Genomic DNA, 12,173 nt, shown 5'->3' with positions numbered 1-12,173 from the left:
AATATAAAGGATTATAAGAGACTACTACAAACAACTATATTCCAATAAAATGGACAACCTAGAGTAAATGCACAAATTCTTAGAAAGGTACAACCTTCCAAGACTGAACCAGGAAGAAAAAGAAAATATGAACAGACCAATCACAAGTACTGAAATTGAAACTGTGATTAAAAAATTCCAACAGGACTTCTTGGTGGCGTAGTGGTTGGGAGTCCGCCTGCCGATGCAGGGAACACAGGTTCGTGCCCCGGTCCGGGAAGATCCCACGTGCCGCAGAGCGGCTGGGCCCATGAGCCATGGCCGCTGAGCCTGTGCATCTGGAGCCTGTGCTCCGCAACGGGAGAGGCCATGACAGTGAGAGGCCCCGCGTACCGCAAAAAAAAAAAAAAAAAAAAAAAAATCCAACAAACAAAAGTCCAGGACTACATGGCTTCACAGCTAATTCTATCAAACATTTAGAGAAGAGTTAACACCTATCCTTCTGAAACTCTTCCAAAAAATTTCAGAGGAAGGAACACTCCCAAGCTCATTCTATGAAACCAGACAAAGACCTCACAAAAAAAGAAAATTATAGGACAATATCACTGATGAACATAGACACAGAAATTCTCAACAAAATATTAGCAAACCGAATCCAACAACACATTAAAAGGATCATACACCATGATCAAGTGGGATTCATCCCAGGGATGCAAGGATTCTTCAATATACACAAATCAATCAGTGTGATACACTACATTAACAAACTGAAAAATAAAGACCATATGATCATCTCAGTAGATGCAGAAAAAGCTTTTGACAAAATGCAACACCCATTTATGATAAAAACACTCCAGAAAGTGGGCACAGAGGGAACCTACCTCAACATAATAAAGGTCATATACAACAACCCACAGCAAACATCATTCTCAATGGTGAAAAACTGAAAGCATTTCCTCTAAGATCAGGATCTAGTGTCAGTGTTGAGGTTAGATCTTTGGAGCCTAAGGGGTATCTATTATGATACCTCTTGATCTTGGGTTTAATGAAACTGGCATCATAAATACGCAAAACTTTTTCTTTTTCAGACCATGGCATTCTTCCTTTTTTTCACACTTGGTTTGCAGAATTCTAAAAACGACCCCTTATATACAGCCATAGCTCTTCCAAAGAGAAAACTTATTGTCTTAATTGTCTACTTTGATTTATTTCTATCCTGACATGAAGAGGGGATAAATAATCAACTTGGGAGTCAAATAAAAGAGGTCACTTTTAACTGAATATGTTCTACTGAAATTCAATTTCATTTGTTTATAACTATGAGCTATCCAATGGGGAATATACCAGCGAGAGGTTGGATATGACATTCAATGCAGAGTACGTTGAAACTGGGACCAATGGACCAGGTGTGAGAGTCATCTTGCATGATAACTTTATTCTATCACTTAAAACTAAATTTTGCCTTGCTTAAGACACTTATTAGGGCTTTCATTTACAGAAAGAATAACACTATACTCATATTTTGATGACAGACACATCGTGATAGAGCACATGCTCTATATACAGATTGGGAAGGAGCTTGCCACTAGGGGTGACTTTGGTCTATTTAACACTTAGTTTTAATTTGTCACTCTATGACGTCTGGACTTTAGTATATACCTTGAATCAAAATAATGAGGCAATGTCTTAAGGAAAGTGAAAAAAAACGGAAAGATGCACTTAAAATGCAATAAAAATCCTCTTTTGATATGCCACTAAACAGAGAATATTGCTAACATTGGAAGATTTCATTTGCAGCATGAATCTTGAAAGAAATAATTAAAAGGGCATCAAATGACTATTACCAAAATGAATCTGAAACAATGAAAATTCTGTAATGTAAATGGGATAGAAATAGATTGATCCGTTTTCCCATTAAGCTATTCAGTGCAATGTTTATGCGTGTGTGTATGTATTTTAAAATTGCTTTTATGTTTTTTGCTTTCTAGCACCAGTTTCATTTTCAACTTGAGGAAGATATAATATTAACATTAGTTAAAGCTTAAAATGTATTCAGGCTCATGCTGAAATACTTTCTTAATTCTGCTTGGAACCTCATCAAACAGCCAAGAAACAGAATTCAGGCAGGAGTGGAAAATGAAATAAAAAGAGCAAACTGCTTTTTTAGAGAACTAAAAAAACCAGTAAATTTTGTAGGAATACTCGTGTTCAGTAGGGAAAATAAAAACTAGCCTTTCTTTAACTTTTGCCATGTGCAAGACTAAATTGGGCTAACTCAAGTTCTTTCATTTAATTCCTACAACGAACCTATGAAATAAACACTATCATCCCATTTCGCAGATGGGGTTTAGAGTCGTTAAATAACTTGCGTTAGGTTACAGAGGCAATAAGTGGTAGATTTGCACCCAGACCCATGTCCTCTTGAGGTTGATCTTTTATGGTACCTCTAAGTCATAAGTAATGACTTCTAGGCAGCATATGCTTCCATGTCACCTTGGCCATGCCCCTGTCATAGCACTTTTCTCACTGTATTATAGTTGTCTCTTTACATGCCTACCTCCCCCTACTTCATGCCTACCTGCCCCTACTTCATGGTTACCTCCCCCAAAGCAAAGAGCATCTTATTTATCTTTCTAGTTCCAGGAATTTAATGCAGTGGCACGCCCCATAGTAGAAGCCCAATAAGTGCTTATTGAATGACTAATATTGTCAGAAGTCACTAAAAGTTAATATAGTAAAAAAAGTTATATTATTATGGAAAATAACTGATGTGGAAAGTGCCAATTGCTTCTATATCCCTGTTAGGTGTTCCTTTCCTTAAAGATGAACTCTTTCAGAAAGATAGGTGAGCTGATTGTACTGCATATAGGAATTCAAAGGAGTAAGAAAAAAATCCACAAAGATGCTTAAGTGGTGTGAGATAGTATCACAGTACTAGGAGAGGTTAAGGGGAGGGATATTGAAATCATTTAATGAATGGTCTTTACATTTATCATGGGCTCGTCTTCTACACATGGAAGCAACCAGCTTTTCATTTCAAACAGAAATTTCCTTTTCATTGATAGTGAACCCCTAATAAAAGGAAAGTCAGGGGATATTCCAAGCCTTAGGTAATTTTTTAAAGCTTAAAATGCAATTAGTACAGGGAAGAAAACCATTTTATATGAAAACATTATTCAATATAACTTAGTGAGGAAAAATCAACTTAGACTTCGGCTTGAGGGATTCTAATTCTATCAAAGAAAAACATTTCTGATTATAAGGAATAGTTTACCAAGGGAGTTTGGAGAGGATTCTATGTGAATTTGCACATGCATCTTTAAATTGGGCAGTCCTGACTTCTATAATCATATCTTGCTTGATGATGCTCTGATGGTAATGTGAGGATAATGTCCATTTTAATCTGGGTCTTTAATTGCCCTGTCTGAAAGCTACAGGGAATAAAAGTTCTGTACCCCTATCTCTCTAAGCATGTTTCTGCCATTTGTTCCCTCTTCTAAAGGATACTTAGAGCTTATTCTGCTGTTGCTTTCAGCAGTCTTTAGGAGTCAAAGACCCGAATGAGCAAGGGCTGCCATGCAACATGATGTGCCCACCTTGCCGTCATTGACATTGCCAGTTGCCTAAGCCCTACAGAAGGCTGGTGAATATTCTTTCCACTCCCTGAGCATGAATTCATTAGTAAAATGAAAATACGTATTTCAGAGTGAAGAAAACACATTGAGAGTGGAGTTATATCAGCCATGTCAAATTGCATGTCATGTTGCAAGGGTGCTTTTGTTGTCTTATAACTGGTTAATACGAATCCATCTCCAATGTGTAGTAAAAATCCATTATCCTGAATTTTGATTTAGTTATGAAAAACTTCTAAAACAGCAACGAGACTAAAATGAATGTTAATGACCTATCTTAGTTGGCATTTTGATGACATTATATTAAATATTTTTCTGAGACACTTCCTGGCCATTTTAAGACTCTGTTGTCTCTATGGTGAGATCCATACCCCCTCAGAGCTTTAGTACATGGTGCTGTATTGTAATAGCCTCTATGCTCATCAGCCCATGGATTTTTATATCTTTCAGAGCAGAGCTGTGTCTTGTTACCGTTTCCCTCAATACACTGTTTTGCAGACTGTGTCATAGTCAATAAGTATGTTAGATTTCTGAAATAGTCCCTCTCTATTTTCTTCTCACTTATGCATCTCTCACTTTCTTCAGGTCCTCTCCATCTGTCCCAAGGACATGAGAGCTGATATCTGTGTTCATCTAAACCGGAAGGTTTTTAATGAGCATCCTGCTTTTCGATTGGCCAGCGACGGGTGTCTGCGCGCCTTGGCGGTAGAGTTTCAAACTATTCACTGTGCTCCTGGGGACCTCATTTACCATGCTGGAGAAAGTGTGGATGCCCTCTGCTTTGTGGTGTCAGGATCCTTGGAAGTCATCCAGGATGATGAGGTGGTGGCTATTTTAGGTACTGTGAACTTTCCTAACGTAGTAGCAAACGTGTAACCGTTTTAGAGATTTTACTTCTCAGGTTTCTAAAGAGAAATTTCCTTTGCTTGGTGGCTTTGGAAATGGGGTCACTAATGAGATAATGAATCTCAGTGAAAACTAGTAATTCCGTTTCAGCAGAGAACATCAGTATTGGTCATAGCTTAATGGGCTGCATGAGGGTTTGATCAAACTTTCTTTGGCAACATAGAACAGTGCCTTTTAGACTGGAGGTGATTGCCGCCTAAGGTGGCTGCATCTCCATGTTGGTAAGTGTGCAAATGGCTTGTGAAATGATTGTCAGTGTAGTAACCTGAATGTTAGTCTCAGAGGGACAATAGAACCCGTGTAGTTTGACATTTCCTTTTAGAGATGTATAAATTGAGGCCCAGAAAACTTTAGTGACTGGCCCAGCTAGTTAGTAAATGAGTTAGGACTTGAGTACAGATCATCTTACTCTAAACCTCTGCGCTTCCTCACAGTGGACCTAAGTAGTGAGCTGAAAGTGATGAGGAGGTACATGAATTTGACCCATTATGTTGGAATAATCACAATGCAAGTAAACTTAGGTTTTTAAAGCTGGTTTTGTCCATCTACATTTATGAATCAGTGAAGTTATTCAGCTAATAATAAATTTGTTCTAAAATTCAGAGACCTGGTAGATAGTTGCACTGATGACAAAAGGCAGTGACAGAACATGTGAGTGACAAAATTTTTAAAAATTACATGTTTGGGGACAGTGTAACCCATTTTACATTTTATCTTGGTAAAAAAATTGCTAAATGATATTTTAGGTCATTTTCTGCTCAAATATCTGCAGCATGAAGTCCACATAGATAAAAAAAGGAAGCAATAAAGAGGTCAGAGGAGAATCATTTCTTGTGTTTTTTCAAGTAAAATAAGTTAGAATTGCAGGATGTCAACTCCCTTTTGATCACATTTTTCATGGCTTGTATCTCATGAAAAATGAGCTCAATTTTAAACTATTGGATTTTTTAGCTACTGAGGTCAACCTACCATAGCTTAAATGCCACCTATTCTCATAAGTAAAGACTGACTGATGTATTTTAGAAACTGCAAAAGCAAAATCCAGCCTCAAAATAAAGGACTGATTTCAAAAAACACAATTACTTGAAAAAGACAGAATTGAGAATTGAGAAACAATGACTCTTCACAGGAAAATAAAGTAAAATTTTTATTGTTCAGTAAAATTTGTACGGGTTACAGAAAATGATTCAGTGTTGCAAATGACTGAACACTATTGTTTGTAACCCTTTTCTTAACTGTTGAGAAATAATATTATATTTATGCATAAATTTCTTTTAGAAACTTTTTATTTTTGATTTTTTTTTTGCAAGAAAAATGCATACAGTACTTAGAGTCAGCACTCTGGGTGTGTTTAATGCTGCTTAGTGCTCGTTCTGCTTTGTTTCTTGGAGTATAAAGGAGTTATATAATCCTTCATTAAAAACTGTACATTTTGCCAGAACAATCCTTTGTGGTAAAATGGAGTATATACACACTACAACCGTTCTTGTTTGCTTAAAGAAGAGGATAAAACACAAGCCCAAAACAGGTGTATTTTTTCCTGCATGTTCATGTCAATGGTGGGTGGGAGAACAGACATAAAATATATTACACTAAAGTGAGTACCGTCATGATAAATTACCTTGGCTGTGCACTCATTGTCATTTGCTTCACCCCATTTTCTTCATTATAGCTTTACCTTGGTAGATTCTTTTCTAAAAAGATGGATGGAGAAAGCCCTGAGTGTAGTACCTTTGGGCTGGATCTGCTAAGCTGGAATCATTTGCTCAGTGAGACAGACAAAATGCATTTTCTTTTCATTTAAAATAAAATGGTAGCTGGTTTTGCCCAATGACACAGTAAAAATGAACACAGGGCCCCTGGGTATTGGCCCAGTCTCATCATATATCTGTCATATTTTATTTCTTTGAATGCATGCTTTTTGTTTATCCTCCTCAAAAATCTTGAGATTTCAGAGACTTTTCATCTCTTGGTTTAAGGAGTCAAATTACATATATACATCTCTGGCAATCTTTCTTTATCGTGTGGGCCTCTAACAAAGATTAGTTCAGCCAAAAGGCAGTCAGAAGGTTTTTATTTAAAAAAAAAAGTTTTGATCTGTAAGTGATCTCCCAAAGAGGAGGTAAGTGGGTGGTGGTGAGGCATGGGCTCAAAGGGTCACATAGGTGCCATGGTGCTGGGCAAAGACACGGTCCTCATGGAGTCTGTGATTTGGGTCATTGGTGACGAGATAGTCATGGAGACAAGCTTTGGAAACTCTGCCTTGGTGTTGCACCTTCTGCTAATCTGGCTTTATAGGAAGGCAATCTGAGGAGACTGTGGACTAGAAGTATGGACTCATGGTGACTTTCTGCAGGAGATGGAGTGTGATGTCATACACGAGAGACGACTGCACCACACGCAGTGGTGTGTCTGCCATGGTCTAGATACACCCTTGTGCTCATATGGTTTACAGGTTCCACCCATGAGGCAGCTGAAGTCTGGTGCCTGCTGCCACCTGTGCTTCACCTGAGGGGCATGGAACCTGCCAGAAGGGCCTTCCTTAACGAACCAGCTTCTTGACTTGTAGATCAGTCATCACACCAGCTCTGTTGTGTGACTTCTCAGTGTGGTTTCCATTGGGGACACATGTTTTCAGATTTTTCTAAATCAAAAATACTTTCTTTTACAATTAAAAAGGTTTTTTGTTTTTTTGTTTAACACTTAAGATGCTTTAGGAAAGGGAGAGGGGAAAATAGTAACTCATCAGCATCACTTCTGACACTTTGTGACTGTTCATTCTTTTTCTACTATTTTTTCTTCTTACCTTCTCATTTTTTGCTAGCCTAATTACAAACTTAATGAAAAGTTGCAAAAATTATCAGCATGTGAAGTTTGACATATAGCCTTAGGTTTTCTACCTTACTGAGTAAGTTGATTAGGTCTTCAATATCTTTACTTTTTTTTTTTTCCTTTTGATCTGTTTTTGGACTGAGAGTGGCATGGTAAAGTATTTTATTATTAAGGTGTTTTGTCTATGTCTCTTTGTATCTCCTGTAGTTTGTGCCTTATAGCAGTTGTTGCTGTGTTATTTGGTGTATAAATATTCATAACTATTATATCTTCATTTTTTTTTTTAACATCTTTATTGGAGTATAATTGCTTTACAATGGTATGTTAGTTTCAGCTTCACAACAAAATGAATCAGTTATATATATACATATATTCCCATATCTCTTCCCGCTTGCGTCTCCCTCCCTCCCACCCTCCCTATCCCACCCCTCCAGGCGGTCACAAAGCACCGAGCTGATCTCCCTGTGCCATGCAGCTGCTTCCCACTAGCTAACTACCTTACTTTTGGTAGTGTATATATGTCCATGCCTCTTTATCGCTTTGTCACAGTTTACCCTTCCCCCTCCCCATAGCCTCAAGTCCATTCTCTAGTAAGTCTGTGTCTTTATTCCTGTTTCACCCCTAGGTTTTTCATGACATTTTTTTTTTAAAATTCCATATATATGTGTTAGCATACGGTATTTGTCTCTCTCTTTCTGACTTACTTCACTCTGTATGACAGACTCTAGGTCTATCCACCTCATTACAAATAGCTATATCTTCATTTTGAATTGTGTCTTTTAGCATTGAAATGTGTCCTTTTTCATCATGACCCTTATAAGGGTCAGACAGAAACAGCATCCTCTCCCCCATCTCAGTATACCTCAAAAAAATGAGAATTTGTTTTAAATTGGTCTGATAAATAGGCCTTGCTCTCTCTTACACTGATTTATTTGCCAGTTGAAAGGTAGAAAACTGAAGTCATTTTAAAATTAATTAAAAATCTCTAACTCCAAAAACCAGGTGCAGTGCATTCTTTTGGATCCTTGCCTCTGAACGGTCTCTTGGTAGGTACCTAATTCTTTAGTGTGTCAGAAGTGTTAAGGTGTTTAATGAATAAGTTCTGAAGCAGAACTAATTAATGGAAAGATAAAAAATGTAGTCAATAAATACCTTTTTTAACACTGAGAGGTGGCTTCAAGTTGTTTTCTAAATAGGGCATAGGAAGATAATTGCAGTTCATGTCTTTTTCTAATATGAAGTTCTTTCATTTCTTACACCTCCACCTTTTTTTTCTTTTGACCTTCCCACTTTTTATGAAACACAGAGAATTCCAAACTAAGTTCATGATGCATACATACTATTTTATATGCTTTAATATCATCTTGCTTTTTAGTTTTTACCCTATAATTACTTAATGTGAACAGAGTTATTGGTATGCCTGAAAGAGCCAGGTTACTTTTAGGTGTCTTGACAAAGTATATTGTACCTTATAGAGACTCTAAAAATGGCATTTCCCCACTAACTTTAGACCCAACTCCTAAGATATTTGTTTTGCTGCATTCACATTTTGTCTTTTCTCTTCTGTGTTCAGAATATACACTTTACTTAAGAGAATAAAATATAAACAGAATAAAATACTTTCTCTTCTGTGATTATTAGAATCATATAGTTGGAATTATTAATATAACACAATCTGTATCTAAGTCTTTTAATTGTAACTTTAAATTCCCAAGAGAACTATGATTGTTTATGTAGAATTTGGATGGAAGGGTTAGATGGTCCTATCAAGTTGGGGGAAGAGGGCATAAGTGAGGAAGGGAAAGACGGAATTAAATGAACTTAATATAAAAAGGGTAATTTCTAGAACCTGGGTTAAGATTCCATTTTAATTAGGATCAGTTATTTAGAATCAGTTCATCTCTTATAAACATTTGTGCATTATCAAAGAAAACATAAATTATAGTTATCAAAATTCAAAATCTTCTTATTTTTATTCCAAAAAGAAAAAATCTGAGATGTGAAAGAATAATATTCTGCTGTTTTGAGAATTTGTGAAAATGTGACTTTTGTGTTGTGGTTAAGATTTCTTCCCATATACTTGTTATTAACAGTCAAGTGCTTCACACTTTAAAGTCTTAAAAGGGCTATCCCCAAGCCCCAGAAAATTATTTTCTTTTGCATCCACATTTCTGTGTTTTGAGATGCTGTACTATGAACCAGGTAGGTTTGCTTTACATATTATGATGATGATGAACTTAGTTAATTTAGACATTTTTATAATAGGCAAACCAGTTATTTGCTTTAAAAAATTGCATGCTTATCTTGTTTTAAACTTTCTAAGTAGTGATTAAAACATTTATCTATGGTTTAAATTATGCACTTCAGAGTTCCTCAGCATGTAGATTTTTGGATAAAATATAGTCTTTACAATCTGGTAGTTTAGACTTAGCTTCAAACCCTCTCTCTACTATCCATTAAAACCAGGTCTTAGGCTTCCCTGGTGGCGCAGTGGTTGAGAGTCTGCCTGCCGATGCAGGGGACACGGGTTCGTGCCCCGGTCCGGGAAGACGCCACATGCCGCGGAGTGGCTGGGCCCGTGAGCCATGGCCGCTGAGCCTGCGCGTCCGAAGCCTGTGCTCCGCAACGGGAGAGGCCACAACAGTGAGGCCCGCGTACCGCAAAAAAAAAACCCAAAAAGAACCCACCAAGTCTTGTTCATTCTATCTCCTTGGTGTCTCTTTAACCTATCCTTAATGTACCTTCCCATGACCACTGCTCTTAAAATTTTGGTTCTGGGTTGTGGCTGCCATCTGAAAAGTCTATCTACTCTCAGTCTGTTATCAACTTCAACCTCCAAATCTATGTTATACTACCACCCCAATAATTTTTCTAAAATATAAAATATCTTGTTAGTCTCCTTGTTAGGATTGTCGTTTTAGCACTTTGGGGATAAAATGTTAGCTCTTAGCATGGCCTATGAAGCCATTTAGGTCTTGGTCTTTGCCCTCCTTTCCAGCCTGATTTGTGCCATTCCCTATTCCTACTCTAGTTTCACTATATTGAATTGCAGGAAGTTTCCTAAGCACCAAGTTCTCATATTGGCAAGCTATTGCATATACTGCTTCCTTTGTTTAGAACATTTTTTCTCCTCTTTTTAATTGTCTCTTGCTTCTTCCTCTTCTTTTACTCTTTCCCTTCTTGCCCTAGTCTGGATCAGACGCCTCTGTTCTGGGCTTCTACTTCATGCCTACACAGCGTTCTTAGTCTATCCTTTACTTGTTTATACTCCTACTGCGTTGTGAGTACTTGAAATGTCTTGCTTATTTTTGTCTCTCTGTCATCTGTGATAGGACCTCTTAAATAGGTTCTCAGTAAAGGTTCAGTGAGCCAAATCAGCCAGCACTTTGTTTTGCCATTAAGCAGTTTTTATAATTGTTTTAGTTCTGGGTACCTACAAAAAATGTGCTGTATTCTGTTGCCATTTTCTTTATGTTTTATCTTGAGATACTGACTACCCTCTGTTTCTCTCTCATCTATATGATTTTAGTAAAATGCATTTCCCTAAGACTCTTGCTTTAGCATAGATCTAGTATGGACTGAGAAAGTATTTTCCTACTGTTAGTTAGGAAGTTTGAACAAGGAGAATAAGAAGAGATAAATGTTAAATATCTCAGGCCACTAACAACTCTTTAACAAAACACTCCTTCCTTGTTCTCCATCAGGAACTCCCAGTAGCAAGAAAGAATCTAACTTGTACCCTGGTCATTGACCATGGTAGAAAAACTTTATATCTGTGGAAGGGGATTTGGCTTTAATTCCTAAAAGTGACATTACTTTTGACATCAACTGGAATGAATAGGTCTACAAATTAGAATTGATTTTACTAGAAAATTAACATTTAAGAGTTAAAAGGGGCTTATGGAAAGAAAAATCATATGTGTAGTTAGTAACTGAGCTTGCCTCTACTTAAGTAAAATTTAAACTCTGTAGTAATGTCTTGATTTTAAGATTCCCTATCAAAATATTTAAAGTATATTTTTGAGAAATGAAATCCAGACCCTTTTGAAAGTCTGATTTAAATACCAATAGTTGTTAAATACTCATTATCTTATAAGCATTATTACATCAAATTCTCTAATTTACTCTGTGAAAAAAGTACTTGCTGTAGTCATCTTACAGATGAAAAAACCAAGGCTCTGCAGCATCAGGTGATTGGCCCTAGGTCACAGCTAGAAAATAAGTGGTGGGTATAGGATTTGAACCCAGACTTATCTGACTCAATGTCCATTCTCTTAACCATCACATTACAAATGTGATGCTTCCTTTAACAGGAAGTTTAAAATTATACAACTAGTTGGTTTAATCTTGACAGAAAATGGAGGGCCTATGTTAACTTTACCCATTTGTTTCCTTTTATTAAAAACAATTTTTTTTCTAACAACACTAAGTACCACACCAGTGTATGTTACAAAAAACCAAACATGACCCAAGTATAAGATGGTTAATCAGCTACTAAATATCTACAAATATGGTCCTCCTCCAAGTGACTAGTTTACACCAGGCAGGTGTTTAGGACTGGGGAGAACTGGCTCAGAGTGTGAATCTCATGAGCCCTCAGAACACAAGATGAGGATCTTAAGTTCTGCTTATGGGTCTTTCATCTGGGTATTGGAAGAGTTCAGGGTCCATCTAGTTGGTAGGTATTAAAGTGGAAATGAAGCTTTTAAGAATGCTCCAGGATTGCAAGAATGGCCACAAACCTTTGCAGTTCCTTCCATGAAGAGGTGGAGTCTCTCCACTCATTGAGTTTGTACTGGCCTTGTGACTTGTCTCAGTTCTTAG

The 12,173-nt window shown here is 37.1% G+C and overlaps 1 protein-coding gene across 1 annotated transcript in view; it reads left to right on the top strand.

Moving 5' to 3' along the window:
* KCNH5 (potassium voltage-gated channel subfamily H member 5) overlaps window positions 1-12,173 on the top strand; it is a 331,896-nt gene that overhangs the window by 253,651 nt on the left and 66,072 nt on the right. The window contains exon 9 of the mRNA XM_033417494.2: window positions 4,197-4,449. Coding sequence (XP_033273385.2) covers window positions 4,197-4,449 — 253 coding nt within the window. The remainder of the gene's footprint in view (window positions 1-4,196; window positions 4,450-12,173) is intronic.

The sequence above is a fragment of the Orcinus orca genome, chromosome 2 (genome assembly GCF_937001465.1).
Source record: "Orcinus orca chromosome 2, mOrcOrc1.1, whole genome shotgun sequence".
NCBI classification, from domain to species: Eukaryota; Metazoa; Chordata; class Mammalia; order Artiodactyla; family Delphinidae; genus Orcinus; species Orcinus orca.
Note: the sequence above shows the minus strand (reverse complement) of the source record. Positions and strands in the feature narration are given on the sequence as shown.